Source organism: Tupaia chinensis, unplaced genomic scaffold (assembly GCF_000334495.1).
Source record: "Tupaia chinensis unplaced genomic scaffold, TupChi_1.0 Scaffold140874_1, whole genome shotgun sequence".
Taxonomy (NCBI): Eukaryota; Metazoa; Chordata; class Mammalia; order Scandentia; family Tupaiidae; genus Tupaia; species Tupaia belangeri.
Window position 1 is genome coordinate 410,237 of NW_006200742.1, and position 27,341 is coordinate 437,577.

The 27,341-nt window shown below is 34.6% G+C and overlaps 1 protein-coding gene across 2 annotated transcripts in view; it reads left to right on the plus strand.

The window, feature by feature from the left end:
• COL11A1 (collagen type XI alpha 1 chain) overlaps positions 1-27,341 on the plus strand; it is a 237,181-nt gene that overhangs the window by 148,371 nt on the left and 61,469 nt on the right. For both annotated transcript variants that reach the window (XM_006162840.3, XM_006162841.3), the window contains exons 42-47: positions 8,913-9,020; positions 18,416-18,523; positions 19,427-19,480; positions 22,604-22,657; positions 23,780-23,887; positions 27,228-27,281. In XM_006162840.3, the coding sequence (XP_006162902.1) occupies positions 8,913-9,020; positions 18,416-18,523; positions 19,427-19,480; positions 22,604-22,657; positions 23,780-23,887; positions 27,228-27,281 (486 nt within the window). The remainder of the gene's footprint in view (positions 1-8,912; positions 9,021-18,415; positions 18,524-19,426; positions 19,481-22,603; positions 22,658-23,779; positions 23,888-27,227; positions 27,282-27,341) is intronic.

Below are 27,341 nucleotides of genomic sequence, written 5' to 3' on the forward strand. Positions count from 1 at the left end.
AAACACAACAAGCATACTAAAACTAGAAATTAGCAAAGCACAGAGTTGGCGGTAGAAACCAATGATCAAAGTTTGATATATAGTGGGACTTGAACTCAATCATTCAGTATTTCTGCTTTAAATTCTGGTAATTCTCGATATTTTATCTGAATTTTTAGCTGGTGTGATCTAAAATATATGTCATTTGGTGAGTGGAATTATCTCATGTTAATTTTACCATGAAGGTCAACCTGTCCTTAAGTCAAGGGCAGACATGTTTTTGCCTTCTAGTCAGGTAGCTCTGGTTCATAAGAACTTTTTGTGTTTATTTATACTTCTATTCTTCTCTCTAGTGGGTTGCATTTTAACTGAATGCTGATGAGACAATTTATCTGTTTACAACTTTCATTTACTCTACAAATGCTCCTCAGAATATGAAACATCCAGTGAAAGTAAAGGATAAAATATTTATTTTGGTGTCCTCCTCTGTATGAAGAGTTAGAGAAATTTCCACAATTCTCATTGTTATCAGAATATAAATTGATGCTATTGCTACTTGTTTCATTACTACAGTAGGGTTTGCAAGAAGGGGCTGTTGAATTTAGGGAAAGGGGCTGCAGAACGGAGTAAAACTACCATGAAAGTTAAGAAAGGTAACTAAATAGAGGAACATAAATAGCTTTTATAAAAGCATATAAATGTTTGCTTTCTAGTTGAAAACAAGAGAGAAAAAACACATTACATGTAGTGGTTAATATTTAATATTGAAATAACAGAATACTTATGATATGGTCATTATAATTCATGTAATTCAACACACACTATTGCCTTTGGGAGATTTCTAATTTGCCATGTGTCTATTGGTATTTAAATCATAAATTTGCAAAATGACATTTATAATTTTTAGCACTTATTTCTGCGAGTTCATTCCAGATAAGCACTTTCAATATGTAAATATTTATCATTTCTGTAGAGAGATGAGTACACAGTTTAAATCAGGTTAATGACACCATGTCATATGACAAAGGCCTACCCCCTTCCTTTAGGAGTATGACCTTAGATATACCATATGATCTTCTGGATCTTAATTTTCTCTACTAGACAATTTTACTTCTAGGGCAAGCTCAATAGCCTAGTGCCTAAGGAAGCCAAATCCCATTATGAATGACAGTAGTTCAAATCCCAAACCCAGAAGCTAGAAAACACACTTGGCTTGTATGTGAGCCTGTCCCAAATCCTAATGGGACTGAGAAATGAAGGGGGAGTTGCAGCATGATTATGTGCCAGTGAGGGGTGCTTTCTCCCTATAGCTTTCTCTGTTTCTGTCTTTCTCTGGTAAGCATATTTGCCCTCTGAAATTTATAATAAAATTTCACTTCTACAATAATTTGAGATTATATAGCTATTTTTAAATATATAGCTATTTTTATTTTATTAATTAATTATTTTTTTCAATTAATTTTCTTCCATACATTCAATTACATTATTATTTATCTTACAAAGTGGATATTTCAACAGGTGAACATTACTCCCTAGTACAGTTGATAAAACTACAAAATATCTTCAACAGATAATACCACACCTCTTTGTACCATTAATGCTTTGCCTCCCTATCCCTCCCCCAAATGTCCTTCCTCAAACCCTCCTCTTTCACACACAGTGTATCTGGTATTTACATCTATATACTGTGTTTCTGTATCCTTTAGTCAATTAGTTTCAGTCACAGACTGTGGACACTTGGTATATATTAAGTGGAGACATATAATTCCTCTCCTTCATAGTCTGGCTTGCTTCACTCAGCAGTAAGTCTTCCATATATGTACAGTTCTCTAACACTCATTGCATTCATATTTTAAGATACACATTGTTTAAAAAACTTTAGATATATTGCCATATTAAAAATCAAAAAACTTGGTGACAAATATTTCTGTCCCTATTGTATTGGTGAGAAAAGCAAGCCATAGATGGTTTGCTCAAGATCAGAATGCTACTAATTCCAGTGCTGGAAAGAGAAAGATAGCATGTTCTATACACACACTCATTTAAGGCCTGTTGTGTGTCCATAACTACTCAAAGCATTTGGGATCATTGAAAAGAGCAAACAGAAATCCCGACCTTTGCCAAGCTGATCATTATCTATTTAACTTACGTTTAAATCCAAACATATATTGTAGATGTTATTGCCTATTTATCTGGTAGTTATGAGGTTCTCTTCACTGTATCTGACTATACAGCAGTGCAAAAAAATAATATTATATGTAAGTGCCTACCATTTATGGGAAAAATGTATCTGCAATATGAGTTTCTTAAGTGCCAATACCTACCATAATATAGTTTGTATTCCCAGTTAATGTCACAAGAGAATAAATTCTCACTATGATTTTGTTGAATGTGTAAACAATACCTTCCTTTTTAATATCAAGTTTATGTTTTCATTTTTTAAAATGGGACTTCTCCAGTAATTCAACTGGGATTAAAGGATTCAAGGCTTATTCCTTTGAAGCTGACCAAAGAATATTTAAATAAGATCTGCAAGTTTGCTATATCATTTTCTAAATTGAAAGGTACCAACAGAGATTTTCACTTTTCATTTATAGGTGTATGAAATCATTGCAGAGCATATTGCTATTACAGATATCTGGGTATATATATATGTTTGAAATAACTAATAGGGTAGGAAATTGCAGTTATTCCTTAGGGCACAAATACACATTGAAAAAGTCTCTTCTTGTTTTTATCCATTGTTTCAAAGTTTATGAGTTGTGACAAGATCATGAGCAATATTTTAACTACAGGAAAGTAATATATTTTTGTTATTAATTTTAATGTGGTTTCCACAAGCAACACCGCAGTCTGAAATTTAATCTTATGAATGCTCTAAGGGAGAAATTAAAATAGTTAAGCTTTGTAATAGAAAAATCACATATAATACTTACATATTATACACATTGTCATAGATTCGAATCAGCATTCTGTCTCTCCTTGAGATGCATTAAAACAATTATTTGAGATCTATTGATTAATTTTAAATATGAAACATGTCTTACTATAAATTCAATAAACACCCATTTCTAACCATAAATCATGAATTATTGTTATTTTCATGCTACAAATGAATCATATTTGATATGTATTCAGTTTAGAAGATGTACTAGTGTTCTTCAGAATGTTTATGGAAATTATGTATTATTAAAAAAACTATGCATGAATTTCACAATGTTTTGCACCAATATTAACTTGTATTTTATTGCCATTTTTGCATGTACTTTTTGAAATCCCCTGGTATATTTCTTTTAATTGTGATATCACATCTTTTAGAGAAAACACTCGTTCAATTGATGTTCTCCTGCAAATATGGAAAATTTCTATTGACAACAAATGAGTACATTTAGAGCCCAAGTTCAATAACGTATACAACATGTTCACATAACTTATAAAAAGACAAATGCATATTATTAATTTATAATGTTCTTCTCTTATTATTTATATTATAATTATGCAGCATGTGCAATATATATTTATTCTTTGGACTATTAATGAAGTGAGCATGGAGATACTTACAAGACAAAATTTAGTACCAAATGCTGCTTTAATACATTTAGGGAATAATAGTAGAAGATATTGAGTGATAGGCTAGACTGTGTAAGAAATACTTAAAAGGATATTCATGCTTTTAATTCTTAGAGAAATAAAAATATTTGGTAAGATGATTATTGATCTGAATCTAAAGAATGGCAAGAATTTTAATAGCATAAGAAAAGACCAAAGACTTTTCATGTCAGAAGGTCAGCACCTGATAGCCAAATCCTCAGAGGTAAAAATATTGTATTAGACAGTGAGAGATATAATATAAAATACTCCATGGCAAAAACTGAGAGATTGGAAGTTATAAAATAAGCGGGGGTGAGAAGGGGACTGTAGATACTAGTCACTACAGGAGGGGGCAGATAAAAGGGAGTAGGAGGGAAGGAAATGGAAAAAAAAAACAGAAAAAGGAAATGGAAAAAAAAGACATTTGAAAGACACAAAAATGAAGTTATCTGGTGATGAAAATATATATTGCAATATCTTTGATTGGAATAATATACACTCTATTCATGCTCAAAAAATCATATGCATACAGAAGTATACTGATTAAATGCAAGTAATATATGTAACAAATTTTTTAATGTTAAAATATAAAGGAAATTATTACTGAGTATGTGTGAATGAATATGTTTTTTGGAAGAGCAAGGATAGATATATTCACAAAAAAAGTTTAACTAAACTATCTCAGAGTTCAGCATAGAGAAGTAAAAATGCTTAACTTTTAAAATCAAGGATGCAGGGCACCAGCAGTTGGCGTAATGGCTATGTCGCTGGACTCCCATGTGAAAACCACAGTTTGATTCCTGGACCCAGTGGCTTAAACTCACAATGGGTGCATGTGCGTGCATGCCCAAGATCCCGAGAGAAGAATGGAGGAGAAGGGATCGCGGCCTGGCCAACCCCCCCGGGGCGGGGGGCGGTGGTGATTTCTCGCTGTCTGTCTCTCTGTCTCTCTCTGCCTTTCCAGCAAGTGCACACTCCCTATAGCAAAAACCTCTAAGAGAAAAAAAAAAAAAAAAAGAAGAAATAAAATCAGGGGTGCAACATGATGAAAAAGTCCCATAGTATCTTGGGTGACATATGTGTTAAACAGTTAATTGAAACTGAAAATGATTATTAAATGAAGTCGAAAATTAAAAATAAACTTGTAGGACCAGCAGATGGGCTGGATACCACAAGGTTGACTTTGTTATTTGAATCCGGACCCAGGGGCTTGAAAAATATGCTGGGGGGATTACCAGCAGGTGGCATGGTGGTTAAAACACCAGACTCTCACATGGCCAACCGCAGTTGAAGTCCTGGACCTTGCAGCTTGCTTTCTGATTCTCTCTCTCTCTCTCTGTCCCTGTCTATTCAAATTTGAAAAAGTAAATAAATAAAGTTAAAGAAAATAATTCTAAAAAAAAATTATAAAAAAAAAGAAAGAAAGAAAGAAAGGAAAAAAGAAAACTCTCTTGGGTACACGTGTGTGTCCAAAACTCTCAGAGAGTAGAACAGAAGGGATATGGTGTGACCATTTCCCTTGGGGGATGATTTATCACTTTCCTTCTCTGTCTCTCTTTGGTGAGCACATGTGCCCTATGTAAAAATTAAATAAATACATTTATAAACAGCAGTGACAAAGAACAGGGTTTCTAATAAATTGTTATCAACATTCAAATGTTTAAATGAGTTGTGGAGAATGACTATTTGGAAAAGGGTGATAAGCATGTTTATCAATTCCTTTAAGTTTTCTTGTTTTAGGGAGTATTCAAACAATATGAGCTTATTCTGGTAAAACTGGCCTTCAATTGCTATATTTCAACTATGTATTAAAATTTAGCATAGTATGTGAATTAAATGCATACAAGGAGTCAAGAAAAACATTTCTTTTAGAGAGATTTTTGCTATAGGGTGCATGCGCTCACTGGAGATATACAGAAAGCGAGAAATCACCGCCCACAGAGAATGACCATGACACAAACCCTTCTCCTCCATTCTCCTCTTGGGATCTTGAGCTTGTACATACATGTGCCCAGTGTGAGTTTTAAGCCACCAGGTCTAGGACTCAAACCACATTCGACCACGTGGAAGTCCAGCCATGTAATCATTATGCCATCTGCTGGTCCAAGAAACGCATTTTTTAACCATTGTAAAGTACTGAGTATTGTAGAAAAAAACAAAAACAAAAACAAAACAAAACAAAACAAAAACCTTGTAGTTTAAACAACAGGATAGGCCTTGAGCCATATGATTTCAACCTGAAAACTACACAAATCATGCATGAATTATAGTATATTAAATATACAAGGTACTTAGTACAATATAATAGGCTTAATGATTGGAAAATAGTAAATGCTCTTCATATTAGCTTTCCCTTTACCATTCTAGTCTTTGAGCTGTTCATCTTACACTTCCCATCTACTGTGATATCATCCTTAGGTTGTCTTTGAACAGTTGTGGTTTAAACAGGATTAAAGGGAGAAAATATCATGGGCTGAGAAATCAAAAATGCAACTCTTTTTGTATAGTGAATTAGAAGTAAAATAGCTCAGTGCTTAATCTGGAGGCTTACATTAACTTTGATAAAACTAATGGTAGTAATTCAATTTAAGATTTAAAAATGAAACAGTCAACATATAATATAGTTATCTTGTATGTACCTTGATCCTCAATAAATCAGATTTTTAGACATTTATGGTTAGGAGGAGTATTAATTTTAACCTGAATAAAATGGAATAACCCTGGCATTATATCCTGTCTTTTTCTGATGATCAAAAAAAAAAGGGTACTATTATTACTGAACTTCCTTTTCTTTCTTTTTAGTAATTCAAGGAACATCTTTGCATATCTCTCAGTTTTAAGGATCTTGTTCTTTTTGTTATTGCTCTGAATCTTTCCCTCACGTCTTCCTCTCCCTCTCTCCTACTAAAAGAGGAAAATCTTCTTTTTTTTTTTTTTTTCTACTTTTAGGGAAGTGCTTCTTGAATGTAAGATACTTAGAGGACTTTTCTTTTTTTTTTTAATATTTCTTCTGTATTGGCCTCTGGAATTATTCATAAGAAGTCTACTACCTGGGTAACACTTATAACTCATTATTGATTCTTTTCAATAAAAAATATTTTAATAGTAAGAAATTTAGAGAATCAGCTAAATAAAAAGTAATTCTATGTAGGTTATGCATTTAGCCTGCAAAATAATTTCAGAAACTTAATTAGTAAATCTATTTGTCAACCTTTTGTAGTCAATGAACGTTTCAATAAAATTGAATAGGCATAGGGACGGGACAGTGGCGTGGCACAGCAGCAAAATATAATGCTTTGTGAGATTGACCCATGTGGGAAAGTTCTACCCAGAGACCACCCTGAGTGTTCCAGGCACGTGTGTGCCGTAATCTGGGCTGGCTGAAGCTGGGATGGATCATGGCATCCTGTCAGGTTGCTGTCTGTATTTATGTTTCTCTCTGACTCATGGGAAAAAATAAATAAGCTTAAACACAGGTGTTGAATTTAACAAAATTCCCTGTAAACAGCTATTAGGATTTATTGATTTCCTCATTAGAGAGAACCAATGGGTAGCTTTGTGGAGAAAACAGAGTAGAGACCAAGGTCCGTGTTTCCTTAACTACTTACATGGTTATGAGGACAGCTGACCTCTTTTAGCCACAGGTTCCCTCATCTTTTAAACAGATACTACAACTCCATGACCAATTCTCTGAAATTTTTGTAAAATGAAAATGACCAAGTGAAGTAGAAACTGATTTGTAATTTTAAAACACTATATAAATAAATAGTGTTGGTATTATTAGCATTTTTCTGATGAACATATGTTATTAGTTCCTTAGCTAATAAAAATATTAGCATCAAGTCAATAACCATTTGTATAATAAAAAATATTTCTAATAAATGGTAAGTACAATATCAGAAAATAAATGTTATAAAGTAATATATTTTTCCAGTTTTTATAAATGATTTTCTCTGTGAGAGTTAAATAAAGGTATTATTATTTAAATATGTTAATCTTTTTTTTTTTTTTTGGTAGAGGTTTTTACTATAGGGTGTGTGTGCTCACCAGAAAGATAAAGACCAAAAGCAAGAAATCACCCCCCAGGGGGGATGGCCATGCTGCAATCCCTTCCCCTCCATTCTCCTCTTGGGATCTTGGGCACAAATGCACACGTGCTCTGTGTGAGTTTAAGCCACCGGTTCCGGGACACATACCGCTGTCACTACATGGGAGTTCAGTGACATAGCCATTACACTAACTGCTGGTCCCCTAAATATGTTAATTATTAAGAGAGAATTATTTCCTCTGTGAGTTCAAAATGAAGTATTATTATCTAAGCATATTAATTATTAAGAAAAGTGCTAATAATTATATTTCTAATATTCCACAGATAGTTTAATCATGAAATAAAATGATACGTTTTAACCTAATCACCTATCTAATAATCTAATTCGAAGGCAATATTCTTGTTAGCTTTCATTAAATAAAATGTAATAAGTAGATTATTCTATAGCTTTATTTAACTTGGTAGGTATATGTTTGTATTTCCTTTATTCTTGCTTCAGATAATGCTTTATTAAGGTATTGAAACAGATAATGTGAAGGTAGTAGTCTCATGTCATTTTCAGGAACTTTTATATATGAGATATTTTTAAAAGAAATTAGTTAAAGATATATGACATCTTTTTTGAAACCTAATTGGACAGCCCTAATCAGATGTATACTATTTCACAAATTTTAATAATAAGACCCTATGGTCCATTAAAGTTTCTAAGATAAATTTAAAGGCCTACTCTCTGGAAAAAGTCCAAACTCTGTCATAGTAATTATCAGACTGTATTATGTAGAAAGTTATACTTACAGCCTAATCCAATGATAATTTCTACACTTACTTTTTAAAAACTCTTCAGTAAATATAAAGTGAAACCCAGAAATCACTTGGAGAAATACTAATGTAGGGAATGTACTCTGCCATCCCATGACTATAAGGAGAAAAGTATATTGAGAGTTATGTATAGGATAAATGTTTTGTAAACCATTGTGCGCAACTGTGAACACTTGGATGAAAAGTATAATATCTATAAAATATTAAATATGTGTCATTTTGAAATATTTTTCATTTTGGTGATATCTTCTAAACATAATGTCTGAGCTTAATTAGTATTGGGGCTGGAAATTAATCTCTCACATAGTCAGTACAACTGTTCCTCCTTGAGATCTTTCTGTTATCTAAAGTTACTTTTATATATGAGTTGCTAGATGCTAAGATTGTATTGTTAAATAACTGACTTTTAAGCCAGTATCACATTTTCCATCATAATAACAAAATATTTACTTTCCCTTCTTTTCCCATGTACCAGGGCTCACCAGGAGAGCGTGGATCAGCAGGTACAGCAGGCCCGATTGGTTTGCCAGGGCGTCCAGGACCCCAGGGTCCTCCTGGCCCAGCAGGAGAGAAAGGTGCTCCTGTAAGTAATGTCAAGGAGAAACGATATTATCCTCCTCCACACAGCTTCCTTTCTATTCAAGAATATCAGCTCTTCATACCCCACTGCATTCTCTCTGCATATGTGCCTGGCATATAAACATACCTTCTTTTATGTTTATAATAGAGAAAATTTCAAATTCAATTAAGTGAATGACATTTTTTTCCACACTTTATAAAACCCTAATACCTGTGAGGGAGTAATATTATTAATGTAAAAGGCTTCTCATTTTGCTCCCTTTAAAATATAAAATTGGGAGTTTTGATTAAAACTATACCTTGCCGCTTTATATTAAAAAGTGTGAACTTTTCACATTTCTTGTAATGCAACTTCAATTCCAATCATTTCCACAGTCTGTAAAGGAAACCCACAAAAAGTGGCTGCTTTTCTCATGTAATTTGAGCTTTGATCTTCAGTGAGCGAGATGGGAAACATCTGATCAATTATTTCATCTTATATTTATTGGATTTTAAAATTTTATATTTGGATGATTATGGACTCTATTCTATTCATTATGTTTATGTTTCTTTGTCGTGCTCCCTTCTCTATTTTTGTTCTGGCTTTTGGTTTAATCATATCAATTTTTTAAAGAAGTATTCTCTCGAACTCCAAGAGTAAGACACAAACAGGTTCAGTGAATGTTTTATAGATAAAACAGTGTGCTACCTGTGACACAGAAATATAAGTTAATCATGCCATATACCTGTTGTCTTGACATACGCAATTCAGTAAAACTTATGGCATGAAATACTTTTATCACAAAGACTTCAGTTTTAGCAAATTGATTGCTTTCATTGTTTATTCATTTTCCCTCAGTACCCTGTCTGGGATATCATTCAAGTGTTCCTGCCTCAATTCTTTTTGTGTTTCTATAACAGAATACCATAGGCTGGGGAATTTATAATGAACAGAAATTTACTGGTTCATGATTCCAAAGCCTAGGATGTTCAAGATTAGGGATTGGCATTCGAAAGCCTTCAGGCTGAAATAATGCATGTCAGAAAGGCAAACAGTGGATGAGAGGATTGAACTTCTCCCTTTTTAACAAACCTACTGCCAGAATAGTAAACATACTCCATTGTAACAGGGTAATTAATTCATTTACTCTGCTCTTATGGCCTAATAACCTTTCATTATACCCCACCCCTCAACAATGTTGCATTGAGAATTAGGTTTCTAAGACATGCCTTCTAGAGGATACGCTGAACCTTAGCAGTTATTAAATTAAAAAGATTGTTTTCTTTTGTAATCCATTACATTTCAGAAACAGTGTGTTAGAACGTCCCATGCCTCCTAAGGATAAAATTTTTGGATGACAGAAAAAACACTTTAAATATCCCGAGAATTATTCTTAAAAAAATATCTTTTGTGGGACCAGCAGTTAGCATAATGGCTATGTTGCTGGACTCCCATGTAGCCGACCGCGATTCTAGTCCTGGACATGGTGGCTTAAACTCATTCCGAGTGTGTGTGCATGTGTGCCCAAGATCCCAAGAGGAGAATGAATGAGAAGGGATTGTGGCGTGGCCATCCACCCTAGGGAGTGATTTCTCACTTTCTGTCTCTCTGTCTCTCTCTCTCGCTTTCTGGTGAGTGCACGCACCCTATAGCAAAAACTTCTCCAAAAAAATACCCCCAGTTTTTTGTATTGTACTGGGCCCTGAAAGGAGATAGAATGGAAATAGATTCAAGTCCTCTGATATGAGTGCATTAAAAAATCTAGGGCTCACATACCTCAGCATAATATAATAAAGAATACACACAGATAAAATGGGCATACATTGCTTTTTATACAAATTGAAAACATACTAACTAGAGAAGTCAGGAGATCAGGGTAAGCCAGGTTAAGGTGGCTGGATCCCATATGGCTGATTGTGTGGTTCCAGTCTCAGACTCAGCACTTTGAAAAACACATCAGGCACATGTGGGTGCATGAAAAAAGAAAAGGGAGGAGAAGGAATTGCAGCATAACCATCTCCGTGGCATTGTTTTCTTGCTTTCCTTCTCTAGCTCTCTTTCTGATGAGCAAACATGTCCTCTGAAATTTTTTTTAAAAAGAAAAGTTAAGAGTTCTATAAAAAGGATATATTGAATGCTGGATTTGGAAGTGATTCAATACCTTGTCTTTATGAAACTATTGAAGCAAAGATTAATAAGGAGAAGTACTGAAAGTGATAATAAGAAATAAATTTGGTGAGATAGATAAGGAATTATTGACAGAAGGCATTGTAAGAACAAGAACTAGGGCCTCTATTTCACTGGTAATTAATTAAATTATGACTAGAGAAGTGATAGGCAGTGGCATGCTCACCTGTCCTCCTCTCTCAGCCCCACCAACAAAAACCCCAAGAGTTCATTGTTCTTTTATTTCAACAAATAGTTCTTTGGAACGACTAAATGCTAGGAAGTATTTTGAGTGAGGTGTCTGCTCAAGGACTGCAGTAGGAAGTGGTTGGAAGAGAGTTGGGAGAAAGTATCCATGGATATCCATGCAGAAGTCCAGTAAAAACTGGAACACAGGTAAAAATGTTAAGTGCAGCCTACTGCTAAGCCTGTTCCCAAATATTAGTTTCAGGTCTTACCTCCTCCGAGCAGCTCATGTTATAATAATGTTGCATAATCATCAGCAACCATGGGCGTGCATGAAGAAAGAGAAAGACAAGATGGGGCCTGAGGAAGGCAAGTCCTTGGTCCACTTACCTCCCACTTGGCTGCCTGGAAGGGGAAAGTGGAGAACAAGAGCTGTACACATGTACATGACCTGCTCGGCGATGGCTGCAAGCTGATCAGTGTCCCTAAAGCAATCCATCAGATTAGAAACTCTCCTCATTTAAGCAGGGAGCTGAAACCTCTTCCAACCTACTACACTGATAGAAATGTTTTGATTTGGAGAATAGTTTTTAGGGGGGAACCATTAACTGCATTGAGGCACTGGGTCAGCAATTATAGATGGGAAGCTGTGTTAATTATATGTCTATTCCAGGGACAGTTTTAGAAATGGAAGAAAGCTAGTCCCAAATACAGTGAAGTCGGTGTATTAACCATGAACAAATTAGGTAATAGGACTTAGGGATTTTAGAAAAATTATGTTGCATATGCTTACTTGTAAATTCAAGCATGTGTGTATATAATTGCAGAAAATGAACAGTGCCAAGATATTAAATCTGGGAGTGATTTAGAATAGGAGTAGTGTTTAGAGTCAGGTTACTGGATTATAATGTGAGGCAGTGCTTAGGGAGGAGAACAGAGAGGTCTAGGCTTACTGTTTATGGAGAATCATGATGTTGGCAAATTCTGAAGGGATCCAGTGAGAGAGACAGTAGAAGAGTCCATGAGTGATAAAATAGTGTGTGTGTGTGTGTGTGTGTGTGTATGAAATTACTTTCAGCAGCATGCCACCAGAAAGGCCAAGGGAGAGAAAGAGTTCCCCTAGTTGGTATTATAAAAGATTGAGAATACTGAAAGCTGGGAAAAACAGGAGAATTGACCTTCTGGACATTCGTAACTTCAGAGTAATTACATGGGGTTCAGAAAGAAAATGGATTTTGAAGTTGTTACATGTAGATCACTTCAAGTAAATCACAGAGCTTAAAACAAGGTGGGCAGTAAGTGAAGAACTCGGGAAACTGACTGCATCGCCTCATCATTGTATTGGACATATGTTGGGCCGTCGGGAAAGTCATGGCCAATTTTAGCATAGAAAAATGTCACAACTTTCCCAAAGACCTAATATGTACCTACTTTACCAATAACAAGAAAGAATCAATAGAAAGTGAGGAAGTTAAGGAAATAAAAGTAAACAGAAAGATCAGACCGCAAAAGAAAATAAAATACATGAGACTGAACTGGTGTAGTAGAATTTTATGACTTTTGACTAAAACATTACTGATTATCTTTTATGCTTTGCTTTCCAGAGTTAAGGATTTTTGTCTTCTCTTGAGTTGACAGGTCCTTGTACCTAATATTTCAACAGAATCTCAACCTGTTTCCTAGCTTTAAGTCTTCAGCAAAGTTCTCTTAACATTTTTTTATTTTGATTTATTAAAGCTAAAGCTGGTTTTCTTGAAATTAAAAAAATCTTAAAAAATACCTATTTAATGACCACAGTAAGCCACATAGCCTTAACTAGGTGTTACTTTAGAGTATATTCATTCTACGCACTGAATTTCAAGCCTAAAGTCAAACATGTATTCATAGATATGTATATATCAGCTTAACTTACTATTAAAAGTAGATTATTTAAGATATTTTGTGACTCAGTAAAATGTGGAGGAAAAAACAGAATAGAAAGAAACTGCAGATACCAGAGAAAGTGTGGGAGGAGGGTAGGAAATGGCAGAGGGTGAGAAATAGGGGGGGGGCATATATATGCCTAAGAAACAAAAAAAGAAAAATTATTTGTTGACAATAACATGTCTGATAAAGCCACTATACAGTGTATTCTGGATGGGAAATCGCATTTTGTATGCTGTGATGTTCAGTGACTGACTGTAAAATAAATTAATTAACTAATTAAAAGAAAAAAGGGGACCTAGGCTACTGGTTTGGAGTCAGAATTAGCTTGGGAGTTCAACTTTGTCATTTAGCTTATGATTTTTGATCGTTATTTAGCATCAGTCCTCTGTTTTCTCATCTCTGAAAAGGCGACAGTCATCTTGGGGGAAGAAAGATAATTATGTTATTTTGTGAGGATTAGGTGAAAGTGACTTGCAGAATTGTGGTAAGTATTCAGCGACTAATCATAATGATCATCATCATTGTTATCAGTATGTGAATCAGAACTGTCATAAAAAAGTAAGAAACCTGGAAATAAAATCATAAATCACATTTGAGAAAGGAAGGATGGATCCTTTGATCCATATAAGGCTATGTGAAGCCAAAGAAAGGACAGACGTGTGTGTATGATTCTTTCAATCTTTTAAGATCAGGTTTTGACCTTATGAATGTTAATAGAGGGGCAGAAGTGGTGAAAAAGGTCTGACTGCTTAAGGAGAAATGGATGTTTCTAGCAGTTGTGTAGGTTGTGGGCCAACAAACTCAGAATGAAGGAAGAGTTAGGAAATCTTGAAAAGTTATAAAGGGCACATATAAATTTAGAATTGTGCAGATTAATTGAAGGATTTTTCCCAACTCCACACTGACCAGAATCAAAAGAAATAAATGGCAAATGATCCCTGACTGGAGTTTAAGCATACTATAATGAAGGCAGGTGAGAAGAAATATGTCTTATCTATAGTTCTTTTTATAAAAGAACTGATTTTGGGAGTTAAGGTTAGCAAGGAAATAGAAATTAAGGAGAAATTTCTGGATTAGCTCTTGTGTTTAAAGAACTGAAGTTCACTGTGAGTGTCATGGTATGCTTTTTGAGAATAGGGAGGTTTGAAATACAGTATTTGAATGAAGAAAATAAAGGGTGACATCAAGGATATGTTTAAATGGTAATTTTAGTGCACTTTTTAAAAATATGAATATAATATGACACATAATAAGTCAGAGTAAAAAATTTTCTTTTATAAATAACTGTTGTCACTAATTAACTCAACAAATGTTCCTTGTGTGGCTACTCTGGGCCATCAATGGGGGGTATACGGTGGATTAAAAAAAGGACACTGTTTAGTCTAGCAGTGTCATGGAGGTAAGGCAGTAGATTTCCATATGGCCAAAAGCAAGTTGTGTCCTGGATCCTGCAGTTTGAAAATTATGCCAGGCACATGTGTAAAATTACAAGAGGAGAGTGGAAGTAAAGGGATTATGGTGTGGCCATACTCCCTGTGGGTGATCTCTCACTTTCCCTCTCTGTCTCTACTTCTCTCCAGGGAGTGCAGGCACACTGTGGCAAAATCTTTAAAAAAAAAAAAAAAAGATACTCTTCTTGCCCTTGCCCTTTATTGTCTGATAATAAGCAAAGAATACTAACTACATGTATAATTACAAACTCTAGTTAGTAATATGAAGAAAAATGGTGTATGTAACTTGATAGCAGAGAAACTTGAGCTAGAATTGGGGACTTTTCTTAGACAAAACAATGATGGGAAAGAATTAACTGTTTGATGAGTTCTCATTGGAGCATTTCAGGACAAAGAAATATGTGCTCAATCCATGTGGCAGGACTGGGAATGGCATCAGGTTTAAGGGATTGAGTAAAGGTCTAGAGGAGTTGGAATGTAAAGAGCAAAGGCTGTATGAGGCTAGATTGTAGGAGCCAGGTCACTGTAAGCCACACTGAGCTTGGGCTTTATTTTTGAAAAGTAAGTTAGTAAATTAACCTAAGGATGTAGATAATATTATCTGATTGGATTGACTTCCTGGTTACAGTGCATGGAATAATAGATTAGAAGGAAGTGAGAATAATTGTGGAAGAAGGCAGGAGGTTATTTCAATAGTTCAGACCCAGGATTCTAGTATTTTGGAGAAAGGTTTTTAATGGTAGAGAAGTGTATATTCAAGAGATAATTAGCAGATCAAGCTAAGTAATTATAAAGGGGCAGGAAATGGCAATGGGAGTTGAGGGAAGTGATGCAAAGACAGGATCTAAGGACTCAGGTTCACTGCTTATTTAACAAAAGAAAAGATAAAGCTACTGAGTAAAAACAGAAATACCATCTTGTGCAAAACTGATGATATTTTGATGCTTAGGAAATTATTTATTTTAAATTTAAAAAGCATTCTTTATTGGAAATAGAAGTCGTCCTCATTACATTTGTTATCAAGGCATCATTTTATTTTATTTCAGTTTTGTTACAGGGTACATGCACTTGCCAGAGAGAGAGAAGAAAAGTGAGAAATCACTCGCTAGTGAGGATAACCACAACACAATCCCTTATAAAAGAACTGATTTTGGGAGTTAAGGTTAGCAAGGAAATAGAAATTAAGGAGAAATTTCTGGATTAGCTCTTGTGTTTAAAGAACTGAAGTTCACTGTGAGTGTCATGGTATGCTTTTTGAGAATAGGGAGGTTTGAAATACAGTATTTGAATGAAGAAAATAAAGGGTGACATCAAGGATATGTTTAAATGGTAATTTTAGTGCACTTTTTAAAAATATGAATATAATATGACACATAATAAGTCAGAGTAAAAAATTTTCTTTTATAAATAACTGTTGTCACTAATTAACTCAACAAATGTTCCTTGTGTGGCTACTCTGGGCCATCAATGGGGGGTATACGGTGGATTAAAAAAAGGACACTGTTTAGTCTAGCAGTGTCATGGAGGTAAGGCAGTAGATTTCCATATGGCCAAAAGCAAGTTGTGTCCTGGATCCTGCAGTTTGAAAATTATGCCAGGCACATGTGTAAAATTACAAGAGGAGAGTGGAAGTAAAGGGATTATGGTGTGGCCATACTCCCTGTGGGTGATCTCTCACTTTCCCTCTCTGTCTCTACTTCTCTCCAGGGAGTGCAGGCACACTGTGGAAAAATTTTTAAAAAAAAAAAAAAAGATACTCTTCTTGCCCTTGCCCTTTATTGTCTGATAATAAGCAAAGAATACTAACTACATGTATAATTACAAACTCTAGTTAGTAATATGAAGAAAAATGGTGTATGTAACTTGATAGCAGAGAAACTTGAGCTAGAATTGGGGACTTTTCTTAGACAAAACAATGATGGGAAAGAATTAACTGTTTGATGAGTTCTCATTGGAGCATTTCAGGACAAAGAAATATGTGCTCAATCCATGTGGCAGGACTGGGAATGGCATCAGGTTTAAGGGATTGAGTAAAGGTCTAGAGGAGTTGGAATGTAAAGAGCAAAGGCTGTATGAGGCTAGATTGTAGGAGCCAGGTCACTGTAAGCCACACTGAGCTTGGGCTTTATTTTTGAAAAGTAAGTTAGTAAATTAACCTAAGGATGTAGATAATATTATCTGATTGGATTGACTTCCTGGTTACAGTGCATGGAATAATAGATTAGAAGGAAGTGAGAATAATTGTGGAAGAAGGCAGGAGGTTATTTCAATAGTTCAGACCCAGGATTCTAGTATTTTGGAGAAAGGTTTTTAATGGTAGAGAAGTGTATATTCAAGAGATAATTAGCAGATCAAGCTAAGTAATTATAAAGGGGCAGGAAATGGCAATGGGAGTTGAGGGAAGTGATGCAAAGACAGGATCTAAGGACTCAGGTTCACTGCTTATTTAACAAAAGAAAAGATAAAGCTACTGAGTAAAAACAGAAATACCATCTTGTGCAAAACTGATGATATTTTGATGCTTAGGAAATTATTTATTTTAAATTTAAAAAGCATTCTTTATTGGAAATAGAAGTCGTCCTCATTACATTTGTTATCAAGGCATCATTTTATTTTATTTCAGTTTTGTTACAGGGTACATGCACTTGCCAGAGAGAGAGAAGAAAAGTGAGAAATCACTCGCTAGTGAGGATAACCACAACACAATCCCTTCTCCTCCATGTCTCCTCTCAGGATTTGGGGCATGCATGCACATGTGTCCACATGTTTTTCAAGCCTTAGGATCGTCCAGGACTCAAACCTTAATGTCAGCCATGTGAAATCTAGCTGCCTTATCCACTATGCTACCAGCTAGCCCTCAATGTACTATTTTTAATTACATAATATTAATAAATTTTTAAATATAAAATAAAGCTATTGTCAAAAATAACAAGAAAACAAATAACTAATACCCTTGTCATTTGAATCAGTAAAAACACTAGTGAATTAAAACATCAAACTCTAGGAAAATCCAGGAAACAGTTAAAAGTAGGAGTCAACCAGTGATGACTGATGAATCTTAGGAGTTTCTGATTGATCTTGGGGTCCATCTGTGACATTTCTTTGTGCCAAAAAAAAAAAAAAAAGAGAGTGAATCAGTTTGCTAAATGGTCATTGAAATGCTTGATCTGTGTTTTCTGTAAATGAAGGAGTACAATAATAATAAAAAAAGTTGCAATAAGGTTTATAAAGCATATTATAAAGTTGAAGATACAAGCAAATACATTTTATTACTTTTTTTAACCATATTTCCACTGCACAACTATTTCAGTGACAGACTGAAGAGGAGTAGAAGCTCAGCACATTTTCACAAACAAACAAATATTAGGCATCTGTTTTGGCAATAGGTCGTATTTGCTCAGCAACTACATGTTTAAAAGAAAAATTCTAAGTTGAATCCTAATTATTTTGTGGACCATAGCCTGAGATTCATAAATGATTAAAAAGGACAGTATTCTTAGTAAAGAAAGAACATTGTTTTGTGTTATCATTTGTTATTTGAATTTTTTCCTTAAAAACTTTAAACCATTTCTTTGTTGAATATGGAAGCTAGATTATGACTGTTGTAGCTGTACTTAAAAAAATTGTAGCTAACAACTAATTTATAGGTTTCTTACAGCAACTTAATGATCTGTTGGATTTTCAATACAGGGAGAAAAAGGTCCCCAAGGCCCTGCAGGGAGAGATGGAGTACAAGGTCCTGTAGGCCTCCCAGGGCCAGCTGGTCCCGCTGGCTCCCCGGGAGAAGACGGAGACAAGGTTTGTGTTCTTTATTCACATTATTCTCATGCTGTGAGAAAGTTTAATGTATTTTCTCAAGGATTCTGGAATTAATCTTTAAGATTAGATGCCAAGTAGATTAGATTTCTAAAATTTCACACACCTTTCATGTACTCAAGAGTTTTAAGAGGTTGAGCATTAGTGTCTACTTCATAAAATAGTGTATGTATATAAACAGGAAAATGAAATAAAATAGCAAAGGCAATGAGAAAAAAAAATGGCCAATACCAAAATTACTCTTCTGAAATAAATACAAAGTAAGAAAATAATTACTTGTATATGCCTACCCCTTTTGTCTTGGATACGTTGCACAGTAAGATTAAAGACTGAACTGCATACTTACTTGACAATTCTGTTCTTCTCCCTTACTAATATATAAGTAAAGACTCTTACTTATTCCAAATGTATGGCTATGGTATTAAGTGTTTAAATGTAACATATTTTTTAATGTTATTATAAGTACTGTAAAACAATTTGTGATGCAGCACTATGAAACTGTGTATCATTTTAGCATTTGAAAAACTAAGAAAAATGATTTGAGGTTTATATGTAATTATATTTTAATTATATTTCTTTAAATCAGTACATTTCTGTTATTAATACTGGTGATATTAGAGACATAATTGATTTTTTAAATTATAAATTCAGTCCCACCATTTCTCAACATTAAGATGACTATTTTCATTATACTATAAATAAGTCAATATTAAGAAGTTAAAGCAGAAAGAAATTAGAATGTTATCTTTTTAACAGTGGCATTAAATGATAACACATAATGATCTTAAAGATAAATTTTAATAATTTACCAATGACGATTATGATACTGCAATGGCATGTATGGTATGTTAGAGGAAAGTTTTAACTCACATCTTTCAAATATAGGGTGAAATTGGTGAACCGGGACAAAAAGGCAGCAAAGGTGACAAAGGAGAAAATGTGAGTGTCCTCCCTCTTATTGAGGGAACATTATTTATCTAACATCTTTTACTAATATAGAAGATTATTCATCATCCCTAGCGACTTGATTCTAACAGACTACTCAAGTTTTGTCTTATGTCCCAGCCATTATCCTAATTCTTTTAGACCTGGAATTATTTTATGCCTTAACACATAACTTTGGAAAGACATTTTCTAAGGATCAGTTGAATCCTAAAATGAATAGCTAGCAATGCTCTTAATATTAATGTTTCTATCTAAAAGGAAAAAAATCTAGAATCAAAACAGAAATAGCTTACAGGTAATTGTAGTTTTTAATCTGTAGTAAGCTCTCGATGCATTTTTATCCAGTAGAACAAAATCCTAGTAAATAAGTGATAGCACTGATACTCTGGATTGATGCTTTTTAAATTATGACTAGAAATTCTGTGCAAAAATAAAGCTGCTTAAGTTTGCCACAGTTGGTATTGATGATAAATTTATAAATTCTATTTTATTTATTTATTTATTGGAGAGGTTTTTTTGTTATAGGGCATGTGTTCTCACTAGAAAGACAGAGACAGAAACAGAAAGCGAGAAATCACCCCTCTGGGGGGTATGGATAGCCACACTGCAATCCCTTCTGCTCTAGTCTCCTGTCAGGATCTTGGGCATGCACACACACATGCTCGGCATGAATTTAAGCCACCAGGTCCAGGACTCGAACCACAGTCGGCTACATGGGAGTCCAGCAACATAGCCGTTATGCCAACTGCTGGTCCATATAAATTCTATTTTAGTAAATTACCTTTTTTAGATCCTATTTAGATTTCTTAAAGATACGTAAGTATAGTTTTTCCATTATACCTTGTACACATGACAGAAGCCATATTTGAAAAACATGCAGCCGTTATTTCCTGCTTAAAGGTCATAATTTGAGTACTTGCAGATGGCGAAGTCGTTGCATTGCTGTACTCCCATGTAGTTTATTACGGTTTGAAACTCATAACAGGCACGTGGGTGCACGTGCCCAAATTCCCGAGAGGAGAATGGAGGAGAAGGGACTGCAGAGTGGGCATTCTGCTCCCGCCATCGGAGTGATTTCTCACTTTCTGTCTCTATCTCATAGGCAAGTACATGTGCCCTCTAGCAAAAAATGCCTCTTTAAAAAAAAAAAAACAAAACGAAAAGTACTCTAATTACACAGGACTACATTTTAACCAGTACCCCGGATAATCCTGAAATGTTATGAGGATCCCCTCCATATATTTTTCTATGTGGGTTTCATTCATTTAAATAAAAACTAAGAAAAATGTAATATTTATGTATCGATTCACTTAAAATTAAGAATTAAAAGTACAAAGCACTTTCAGTGAAAAATACCTATCATTTTATTCACATATCTGCCATTTTTAACTATTTTCCCTATACATAATTTTGTTAAATCTTTCACTGGTCATTTGGAAATTATTAGTTGACTGGCTGGGTAAGATCTTTGAATTATTGGCATGTTTTTCCATACAATATAAATATTAAAAGAAAATATTTTCATATTAGGAAGCTATCAAGCCCACACTGACAGGTATAAGTTTCCAAAATTCTAATTTTGCTTGACAGTTTAAATATTGTCACTGACAGGAAATACACGTTGTTTTCTTTGAAGTTACAGACTTCTTTTACTTTCTATATCATATCTCTCAAAATCCCAAGTCTAAATAATTACAGTATTTTTGTCCGTTGCTCTTTCAACTAGAAAATGGTGTTCCATGTAAGAGTTGGCTCTTTCGAGTTGCAACTCAAACTAAGTGCTGTTCTTTGTCGTTTGTTCGGTTTGGCTTTCTTTGAGACAGGGTTTTTCCTGGTGTGTTGTGAAAATACTTGATGTGTGTTTTCCATCTTGTCGCCTGAATATAAAAGGACATGTACTCAAGGTCCATATTTAATAAAATTAAAAGCTTCCAATGCTTCATCGAGGACGTCCTTAAGTGAAACAATTATTTCTGTGTGGACTGAGAGTGCATGGTGATGGAAATAAAATGAATGCTATTACAGTTTGTAGATACTGACATGATTGGTACTAACAATTTTATCCACCATTGCTTTTACATCATTAGTGCAAATGTCTCTGTGGTAGTCAATACGAGTAGTGTCTTCTTGTTGTTATAAGGATTTTGATCTAGCAGAAACCTAAAAGGGTCTGTATACCTCTAGTGGTCCATGGACCACATGTTCTTTTTTTTCCCTATAGTTTATTTGTGTTTTTATTTTTTATACATTCAACCACTGTATATCATTACAGGTTGTAAAATAAATTTTCCCAGCATGAATACACCTTATATTAGTCTTGTTACAGGTATTAGTGTACGTGTTATCATCAACAGATAATTTTCTGCTTTTGTGTCTCTTAAATGTTTTGCTTCTATTTTTTGCCCCTTGCTTACCTTCCTCCACATTTTTAAAACCTTTGATATAATCAGTCTTTCTCATAAATGGCACTTATAATAAAGAACAATTTCCTCAGTGCCTGAATATGTTATAATGCTGACTAGTTATTAATGTCAAAAAACAATACAATTAAGAAATGTCTATATATTCGATATTCAATGTATTTTGAAATCTTTGCTCAAGATAAGGAGTTCTGGTATACTTTACATAGAACACCAAATTCGCATGTGTCTACATGTGAAGAAAATTTGAAAATCTCATGTATCACTATATTCTAGCTGCATACACTTCAGAATCTTGATGTTCATTTAGAAGAGTCTATATAGACACTTTTTTTTGTGGACTTTTTTTTCTGACTCATACATACCTCATTAAAGAAATCAGATATTTAGAAAATTTTCAAATGTGAAATTTCAACTTCATTTATGTTACCATAAAAGATCTGTATTTAAATGTACATTACAGATGAGAGTGCTTCCAATAAATGTCTAAAATTGATTCCAAATGTGCAAATCTGTATATGAAGGTATAAAGTAAGTGGTAGTTGACTGTGTAAAACAGAAATGATTTCTAAGTAACATTTCGATTTTTCCAAGTGGGGTCAGAGATCCCTAATAGGTCTTGATCAAATGATCTGTTTTATATAGCCAAAACTTTTCTGGCTTCGGATTCAAAATACTAATTTTGATTTTACTGCAGGGTCCACCTGGTCCCCCAGGTCTTCAAGGGCCGGTTGGTGCCCCTGGAATAGCTGTAAGTATTTCGCTTTGTTCAGCAATTCTATCCTTACAGCTCGTGGATTAAATTTATGAGCTGTCACAGAACCAGTCAGTTTTGTGTGGTAACGAGATTTGTTTGTACGCTTAATATTGAATCCAATTTAAATGATCTAATATAGTTAACCAAGTTGATCGTTACAAAGGACATTATGACTTCAGTTGAAAATAAATAATAACCCATTGCAAAGTACTTAATATGTAATGAATCCTAAACATTCTTTTCCTTATTAGACAGCTTTTACATCACTTGGTGTATATTGTTACATCAAAATCAATCATACTTTGGACACGAAAACTATAATAATAACAATGCATATTTGTAGCACATAATGGGAATTTTGTCTAGTTTTTCCTTGGTGTTTTCCTCGGCCTGTGATGCAAAGAGACATGGAGGCCCGAGTGAAAGTGAGCCGTGGATTGAGAAAGGACAGACGGACAAGTGTAGAAAAGTGGGGATCGGGTAAACCTAGCATCTCTGATGGAGAATGCTGTGGCCAGAGCTTTTCCCAGGGTTATTCTTTTATTTTTTATTATTAATTAATTAATTATTTTCATTTCATTTTCTTTTATACATTCAATCACATTATTATTTGTCTTACAAAGTGGATATTTCAACAGGTGAACATTTCTCCCTAGTACAGTTGATAAAACTACAAAATATCTTCAACAGATAATACCTCACCTCTTTGTGCCATTATGGTTGAGAGGGAAGCTGAAGGAAAGCCAGGTGTTTTCTGTTGTCACATCTATGGAGCATCTTGAGTCTGGCGGTTGCTTCTTGCATCTTCTGGTTCTGAACAAAGTTTCCCCTGGCCTTCTCTCTCTGGCTGACATTCAGCTTCCTTTAATTTACACTACCCTGCAGTGCAACAGTAGATTATGGCTTTGTTAGAGCTTCCACTTGCCCTGCATCGTCAGCACAAAGACCGTGTCTATTTTAAAGGTCGCTAGTGCCCTATCCAGATCTGGCCACTCCCTACAGGTCTTCCTCAGATAGATCATCTTGAATTAATTTAGAACTGGCCACAGTTTTGTAACGACTGGTGTGTCACAATTATTGTTCCAGTTTGTGATCATTTTCATTGCACTCCTCCAGGGAGGTGATGGTGAACCAGGTCCTAGAGGACAGCAGGGGATGTTTGGACAAAAAGGTGATGAAGGTGCAAGAGGTTTCCCTGGACCTCCTGGTCCCATCGGTCTTCAGGTAAGCTCTCTGCATTGTTTACCTCGCCATTTCCACCCTTTCCTCACACCACGTTTTCTAGTGGGCACAAACATGGAAGCAATGTTTAACCACAATGATTGTTTGACGTAAGTATGTCCGAACTTAACTGATTTTCAGGAAGTATTATTCATTTTTCTGAAGATACATTAGCCCTAGTTCCTGTTTCTGGGGTACATTTAGCCCGTTTTTAGGTATTATACCTCCTTTCTTCATTCCCATAATGTAAAACATGAACTGAACCATTATTAAGTCTGAACTTAAACATAAGCTGTTGAAAGGGTTATTTTGTAGGTCTCATAGCAGGAAATGTTAGTACTTCAATGGCTAACAAAAAGTGAAAGCACTGAAAAAAATAGCAGTTTGTTGATAACAACGACCCATAGCAAGTGGTAAACAATAATAGACAAACTAAACAAGTTAAAAGCAAGTGAATCATTTAAAATAGGTTATTATTTTTAAATTGTAACTTGTATTTCATGAAGCATAGTCAGGAGAGGAAACATTACATTACAAAACACTATGGCTGGCCGTGGTGGCATCATGGTACCCCAATGTTATGCAATACTGAAGACACAGAGACCGTCCTGGGTTTACATCTCAAGGTCTCTCTCCACACCCCAGGCGCGTGTGCAAGTGCCCAGGAGCCCAGCTTGCTGAGGCTACAGACAGAACACATGTATAGAAGAAATAAATAAACTTAATTTAAAAACACTGTAGCCAAATACATTTTTACTCAAGTATGTTTTACAACTGAACTGAATTCTGAGGCAAAACATTACATAATCGACATCTCCCATCTGGGAAATAAGAACCTTACATTTGACGTTCACGCTTTTCCACAAACTTTGGAAACATCTCATGATGTTCTTCCACTTGCTTACTCTATATTTATCGAGTGATTCTCCAAAAGATTATAGAACTTTGTTTTAAATGATATTAGGCACCATATAGATAAAACTTATATCATCCCTTTTAGAAATGGTGAATTAAGGGACCAGCAGGAGGCATGGTGGATAAGGTCCTGTACACTCCCACATGACTGACTATGGTTAAGTCCTCGGCTTGGTGGCTTGCTTTCTCACTTCCCCTTTTCCTCTCTCTCTCTCTGTAAAAATTAAAAATAATGAATAAGTAAAATTTAATAAATAATTTTAAAAAAAGAAAGAAAGAAATGGTGAATTAAGTCATTGGGTTCACTGAACCTAAAAGTGTGAGAAGTTGTAGAAATAATATGTAAGTGGACTTTACATAAATTTAATTTTTATCCTTATTTTTATAAATAAAATCACAACAGTATTAGTTGTTGATGTTAAGTATCCTACTATATACATAAATAAATGAATTACATTATGCACATAGTATAATGAATTGTAGTTATTATTGTTAAAATACTCAATGGGTGTTTGCCTATGAATAAATTTTTGCTTTTAATTTAATGCCAAATAATTATTTTTAAACTTGGAAAGTGCAAACCTCCACATTCATATTTGTTATATTTGTCTCTTTTATACTTGTTTGATAATTATATAACTAGTCAGGAGTACCACATATCAGTATGTGTAAACAGCACAGCGTGAAAATTAGATCACCATTGGATACATTACTGTTCATTCTGTTTTTCATTTAAGTGATTGCTCTGACTCCTGTAAGGTTGTGATTCAGGGAATTTAGTTGCCATGATTAAAAAAGATGCCTTGGGACCAGCAGTTAGTGTAATGGCTATGTCGCTGGACTCCCATGTAGTCGACTGTGGTTTGCATCCCGGACCTGGTAGCTTAAACTCACACCAGATGCGTGTGTGTGCTTGCCCAAGATCCCAAGAGGAGAATGGATGAGAAGGGATTGCAGCGTGGCCATCCCCCCTGGGGGGTGATTTCTCGCTTTCTGTCTCTCTGTCTGTCTGGCAAGCGCACGTGCCCTATAGTAAAAACCTCTTCAAAAAAAAAAAAAAAAATTGCCTTGTAGCTTATGTTTATAAAATATTCAATAAAAAAATCATCTTCATTTTCACAAGGTAAGAAATGTGCTTTGTGATGAAGGTGACTTAAAAAATTAGCTCATTTAAAAAATTGATTTTGTTTTCCCACAGCTACCTCTTTAAATCAAGAAACCGAAACGATGCTAATGTAATTAACATCTTCACAATTACATCTACAATCTTTAATTGAGTCTTCATGACAGAATAGATACTAGCAAATTATACTGGATATAAATAATAACAATCTAATATTTAGGTTAAACGACTTGATTTTCAACTTGATATTTACTATTCATTTGCATATGAAGGAAATACATATATCATGGAGTTTTTGGCCTAAATTTGTTTTTTAATGCATTGCTTAAGTGGCAAATGTTTTAACATTGAGAGATTTTAAAACCTCTCCATTCATAAATTACTCCCTCAGAGAAAGTTAGGGTGGGATGAAAACTCATTAACAGTGGAGTGCCATTCAGCCTGTTTGGTTCACTGTAGCAAGAGAACTTGATTCATTGTATCTCTGTTCATTGTAATAGGAAGAACATTCTGTCTTAATCAACTCAAACGATGATAAAATTTAATTAACAATAAATAACTGTTTCCCTTTTTTTCTGGTGGGAAATTCCTATTGCGTTAATAGAATAATCATATACATGAAGAAAAAAATCACAGGGCAGGAATGGGCTTGTAATAGAAATTAAAACAAAACAAAACAAAACAATAAACTAATGTTGACATGCCATTCCATTTGGGTATCCTAAATCAGATGCACTTTATGTTAATATGATTTGGAAATGTGAACAAAAGATCATTGTTCATTTATGTGGTGCCTACAAAACTTTAATTATATTTAAGATTCCATGAATCTTAATTGAAAAAAAGATCTTAAAATGAAATGTTTATTTCATCTGTGTTAAATTTGCTTGTATGTTTAAGAATTTAAGTTCGAGTGATACATTAATGAATTAGAATCTCTGAAGTTAAGAGTCTTGGAATCTAAAACTTTATGGTTTTATATTAGAAATTGACCAAAGTTTAAAAAGAAAACGTAAATGAGTTGCTTTGTTGGAGGCCAGACGGTGGCACAGTGGTGAAACACCATGCTCTGCTAGACAGATGCACATGGAAGGTCGGTGGTTTGTGACCGGAAATCTCCTTGAGTACAAAGGGCATGTGTGTGCCCATGGCCTGGGCTGGCCGAAGATGAGAGGCTATTGTGGCCCTGGGCCCCTGTTGAGGGTGCCATGTCTCTCCTGCTCTTCCTCATGGAATACATAAATAAGCTTTTTTTAAAAGTAAAATATGTGAGTAACTTATTACTTTTCTCTTATATTTTCCTAGGGCCTGCCAGGCCCACCTGGTGAAAAAGGTGAAAATGGGGATGTTGGTCCCATGGTAAGTTTTTATTTTCTAGCAATTGATGCATATTGTTCCAATGACCCTTTCTATATTGAC